The following is a 5,658-nucleotide window of genomic DNA, read 5'->3' as shown; positions in this document are numbered from 1 at the left end:
CCATCACATAATTTCCACAATTGTATAAATTTCCATGAATACTTAACACACTGCCTTGAATATGTTTTATATATATATATGGTACTTTTCACACCATTCATATCACATTATTTGATATATATAAGTAAGATTTTAAAATTTAAATCTTACAAATTAAATTTTGTTACATAAATTAATAAATGATGGAAATGATATACCCTCTACACCGACTTACAAGTAGATTCACTCGTTGAAATAACTTTTACCATATGGTGCTTATGAATTGTGGAAGGAATAATATTATGGAAGAAGCTGGTCATATATGTATAGAAGGTACTCGAGTAATTTCCGCTAAGAGCGCCGTCGATCGATCATTCTCGAAATAAGTTAGAAAACACAATGATAATTAATCATCATTCTATGGATGAACTTTTTGACCATATACGGTCACCAATCTATTTTATATATATATATATATATATATATATATATATATGTATATATACGTATGCGTGTGTGTGATGACCAAAACTCCAGTCTCCCAACGAGAAGCTAGCAGAGAAATTAGGAACCAATCAACGAAGATGGGTGGAAATACATGAACTACGTACGAACAAGTCTTTCTTCTCAAATAATTTGGAAAAGATGAAACGTATGAATTGGTAAAAAAGATCATACTGAGGTTGATTTGTTGGCCATTATGCTGTCTGATAGTGGAGATGAACCTAATACTAGTTGTGAGGAGGTTGGAAGCCCCGGATTTTGATTACAACATCATCACCATGATTACTTGTATTCTTTTAAAAAATTATTTGTTCAAGTTTAGGGTTTGTAAGCAATGCGCAGATTCTTGAAAAAAAAATTAAAAAAAATCTACTTTTTTATGATGGGTCTTATTTTTTTAAAAAGAAAGACTGAAATTTACATGCCATACGTATGTACAGTGATTTGAAATAATAAGGTATACAGTATACCCTATAATTTCAAACTATAGAACAATGGACATGACAGTAGAAACGTTGAAAAAAATATATATGAGGAAATGATTATGGAAGTGCAAATATAACAATTGGGAAGATGAGTCGGCAAATTTGAATGGGCTGCTAATTTCTTGTTTGCCCAATATCTTAAAAGACCAAAACGATGATTAAGGTCTGGATATAAAAACACTCTCAATCTATTTCGTTTTATTATTATTATTTTTTTAAATTTATATATAAAATATAATAAATAATTTAATTTTTTTAAATTTTAAAATAATAATAATATTAAAAAATAATATTTTATTTAATTAATTTAAAATCTATCTCATCTCGTTTCACCCTTAAATAGGACTTAATAAGAAAAGAGCACATACTCGACCATCCCATATGCACTGACGAACTAAAATCAATGAAAATCATTTGATCCGTCTTTTCAACCCCACCATTGGGGAGGCTAAGGCCTGAGGCCCGCTTTGAAAAATAAAAGTTTCGCATCTCATCTTGTATATCTAAAAATCATAAATATGAATATTTTTTTTAATTTTAAATATTTAATCTAATCATTATCTAATATATTAAAAAATATTAAAAAATTATATTTTATCAATATTTTAATTTTATAATAATTTTTTTCTCCTTTATCAAAATCTCATAAAGCATTTCAATTCAAACAATTTTACTATTATTTACAAATCATTTTATTACTATTCACATATCATCTCATTTTATTTCACTATCCAAACGAGGCCCAAAGCCACTCCCATTTTCATCTTACTAAATAAAATGTTAACACTTTTCATAATGAAAAAGCCTACTCTGCCGCCTCCATGTTACTGCTCAAGTGTACTGCTCGGAAAAAAAAAATTTATTTTTTTTTACTTAGTGATTAAGAAAGTGATTTTAAGTGTATTGATGTATTTTTTATTTTTAAAAATATTTAAAAAATGTGAAAAGAAAAATAAAGAAAAAATAAAAACTCAAAAAATGTTGTGCGGTCAAACTGAGCAGGTTACTCTGGACAGTAGAGTAGCTCGACTCTTTCATAACACTTGGATCATCCTTTATTCTTTTAATGCCAATGACTCCAAAAGTCAATTATAATGCCAATGCCTTTATATATATGACTGATGCTACTCTGTGGCTTGCATATGCCTATTCTGTGTGCAGTTAAGTGTAAATTATACTTTTTTTTCTTTTTTTTTAAATATTTTTTAATTATGTTTAAACATTTTTAAAAAAAGATAAATACACTAATAGTTACTTCCTTAACCATTAAAAAAAATTAAATATATAAGTGATCAAAATAAGAAGACAAATTGATGAGGTAATGGCATAGTTGCATTATTCTAACATATATAATCTCGTTAGCTAATAAAAAAGTACAGTATACTATTTACTGTGAGATCTATTATATTTATAAAATGACGATAATTAAGTGGAGGTAAGAAATAAGATGTTGTGAATCCAATAATAACCTTGGAATAGAGTAACTCTTTTTGTCATTTGTAGAGAAAATAGATCACAACAATTTCTAAAAGAAGTTACTAAATTCAACATGAAAACCCAAGCCAACATGCAAACAGAATGGGTCTGTCTTGTCTTTGCCCAAAGAGGCCTCTAGTGGCCCTTAGAACTAGAAGAAGAATTCCAAGCTTAGCCCAAGGGGAGAGAGTCTGTTAACCGCTCATTCATGGGAACCTGTTGCCGCCTTTTCTCTTCGATTCAAACGTTCAAAATCTACCTGTCCTCGTCAAAGACCCCTTCTTCGATCTACACTCTCGCTGTTCCAGGCGTTTCAAATTTTTTGGACTTTCTCATCCCAAATCACCTTCTAACTCCTTTCAATGGATCCCAATTCGACCCCATTTCCAGGTACTTGAGTTTGTTTTTACTTTATTTTTTTGGGTTTTGGTTAGTAATCACTCATATTTACTCGCTGACGCAGGCAAATCTCAACCTTTAAAACCGGAAACTAGCAGGAAAAGTTCTGTAGTTCCAAACACTGTTGCCAATGCACTTCCAATTTCCAGGTAATGGACTAATCCGACGTTGTTGTTCTTTTTTTTTCCCTGTTTTTTGGGTTTCTTTTTTACCAAAGTTTCTGATGCTCTGTTTCTAGGCAGAGGAGGGTGTTTGGAACGGTCCGCAATGGAAACTTATTGGCAAAAACTGCAACCCAGAAACCTATTATCAAACCCTCAAGTGATTTCGCTGAAAAGCCACCTAAATCGACCCAAAACACTCCGAAACCTATGCGTTCTGCCGCGGTAGACAAGAAGTCCCCTGCCATTATCAAACCCTCAAGTGAATTCGCCGAAAAGCAACCTAAATCGACCCAAATCACTCCGCAACCTGCGGAAACTGCCGCGGTAGAGGAGAAGTCCCCTGCCACTATCAAACCCTCCGCTGGTTTCGGTGAAAAGCAACCTGAATCGACCCAAGACTCTACGCAACCTGCGGGTACTGACGCAGTGGCTAAGAAGTCCCCTACCATTGTCAAAACCTCAAGTGGTTTCGAGGAAAAGCAACCTATATCGACCCAGAACACTACGCAACCTGCGGACACTGCAGCGGTGGAGAAGAAGTCTCCTGCCATTAACAAAACCTCAAGTGGTTTCGCTGAAAAGCAACCTGAATCGACCCAAAACACTCCGCAACCTGCGGAAACTGCCGCGGTGAAGAAGAAGTCCCCTGCCATTATCAAATCCTCAAGTGGTTTCGTTGAAAAGCAACCTAAATCGACCCAAAACAGTCCGCAACTGGCGGGCACTGCCGCAGTGGAGAAGAAATCATCTGCCATTATTAAAACCTCAAGTGGTTTCGCTGAAAAACAACCTAATTCGACCCAAAACACTCCGCAACCTGCGGAAACTGCCGCGGTGGAGAAGAAATCTCCGGAAAAGGCAAGACCCAGATTGAAGAAGAAGATCGTTTCTTTTCCAGACCACGTTGAAGAAAAAACCGCAAACACTGTGGAGGCAGAAAACGCTGTTGCGCCGCGGACTCCGGTGGCGTCGGCTTCTTTAACTAGGCTAAAAATCCCAGGCACGCCGTACCACAGTGCTGAGAATTGCAGCAAGTGCCGATTCGATAGGCTGGAAACTTCGTCCTACTGGCTTAATCAGATCAAGTTGTCGGAGTCCGTCGGGAAGCATTTCGTGTCGGCTGCTTTCTTTCGCCTTGCCTTTGAATCCAAAGCCGAGGTTTGCTTGTTTTCTTATAAAAAGTCGTGTTTATCTTCCCGAAGTTCGTGCCTTTAGTCTTCTAATTCAATAGGGTTGATTGCAATCATTGTTTAATTCATTTGTTTGGCAAGAAAGAAACTTCAATATTGCTAGCAGTTAATTTTATTGGGTGTTGATGGTCTTAGCCTTTGAGGAACCTCCGTGTTGAGCTGAAGAGGTATTTGGCACGCCATGGGTGCCTATCTGAGCAGACAGAGTGGAGAGTAGTTTCTGATAGCTATGGATTATCCAAGCATGGAAGCAACACAGGAGGGGTGGATTCGGGTATGGAACAATACGGGATGTCCGGCACCTCCGAGACAAGTGGTGATCGAGATGACATGCAGGGACAGACAGATCAAGGAATACGTTCTTGAAGAGCCTCGTTCATACCAGAACAAACTAAAATCTGTCAATGTCTATGAAACATGTTCGATCGACCTGTGTCACTTTGGTTTCATATTGTACCAAATGCTCACCACTTATCTAGACTCTTCATTGGACCTTAATTTCTGTTGAATTGATGAGAAATATTGTATAGTGTATTTGGACAATGTAGAGTTCAAAAGCTTAAGCTAATAGCTAGGTCTGGGTCCAATTGTGTTGTTTTATAAATTTATGAACACTTGCAATGACTCTTTCATTTGCATGCGTGCATATCTTTTGTGTCTGTCTGAATGTGTATACTTACATGTAGCAGAAGGGAAACATTTTCAGCAGCCAATCTGGTAGGATAACTACATTATTTTGTGACGTCTCTTTTACATTGCAGTACGGAAATTTTCTTGTCTAATTCTTGGGTTGTCATTGCTTGACAAGAGTGGCTAACAATCTGAGATAGTGAAACAAATGCAATGGTGAGTAAAAAGAATGGACAGGACTGGAGATGTGAACACTAATATTGGGTGGAACAGGTTCCGTTTGGATTTTGAGATAAGTTGAGATGATTTGTGAATAGTAGAATAAAATATTATTATAATATTATTTTTTAATATTATTATTATTTTGAAATTTAAAAAAGTTAAATTGTTTATTATATTTTATGTAGGAATTTGATAAAATTATAATGATAAGATGAGATGAGTTGAGATAAGTTTCCAATTCAAACCGAGACTAAACTAAATCTTTGTAGAAACTTAGCTTGGCTCGATTCATGCTCGTATTAAGCAGGTCGAGTTTATAGAAAAAGATATTCGAATTCGATTTGAGTTGGAATATGTTAATCAAACTCGAGCATTCTTATTAGAATTTGGCTTGACTATAATTGCTAAAGGTAAACTTTAATTAGAAACTAAACCAAATGTTGTTCTTCATGCTAACACAGTCCAGATTTCTTAAATTCATGTGGGGCATCATAGTCTATTGGTCCCAATGTGCCACCAGATGTTTCTGTAATGTCAACAACATGCGATGGGGCCAATCAATGGGGCTGGTAACACAAATCTTTTTAAGATGTTACCATATTGCTTGGC

The 5,658-nt window shown here is 35.4% G+C and overlaps 1 protein-coding gene across 1 annotated transcript; it reads left to right on the top strand.

Moving 5' to 3' along the window:
* Positions 1 to 2,642: 2,642 nt before the first annotated feature.
* Positions 2,643 to 4,909, top strand: LOC108982314 (mediator of DNA damage checkpoint protein 1-like). The gene is made up of 4 exons (XM_018953644.2): positions 2,643 to 2,834; positions 2,908 to 2,992; positions 3,082 to 4,165; positions 4,333 to 4,909. The coding sequence occupies exons 1-4, from the start codon at positions 2,807 to 2,809 to the stop codon at positions 4,561 to 4,563; spliced, it is 1,428 nt and encodes a 475-aa protein (XP_018809189.1). The 5' UTR covers positions 2,643 to 2,806; the 3' UTR covers positions 4,564 to 4,909.
* Positions 4,910 to 5,658: the final 749 nt, after the last annotated feature.

The sequence above is a fragment of the Juglans regia genome, chromosome 5 (genome assembly GCF_001411555.2).
Source record: "Juglans regia cultivar Chandler chromosome 5, Walnut 2.0, whole genome shotgun sequence".
NCBI lineage: Eukaryota > Viridiplantae > Streptophyta > Magnoliopsida > Fagales > Juglandaceae > Juglans > Juglans regia.
Note: the sequence above shows the minus strand (reverse complement) of the source record. Positions and strands in the feature narration are given on the sequence as shown.

Bases quoted from the DNA above. Each gene is read 5' to 3' on its own strand.
- LOC108982314 (XM_018953644.2), top strand. From the start codon at position 2,807: ATGGATCCCAATTCGACCCCATTTCCAG. The intron at 2,835-2,907 runs GTACTTGAGTTT...TCGCTGACGCAG, and splicing joins CAATTCGACCCCATTTCCAG to GCAAATCTCAACCTTTAAAA. The intron at 4,166-4,332 runs GTTTGCTTGTTT...TGATGGTCTTAG, and splicing joins CCTTTGAATCCAAAGCCGAG to CCTTTGAGGAACCTCCGTGT.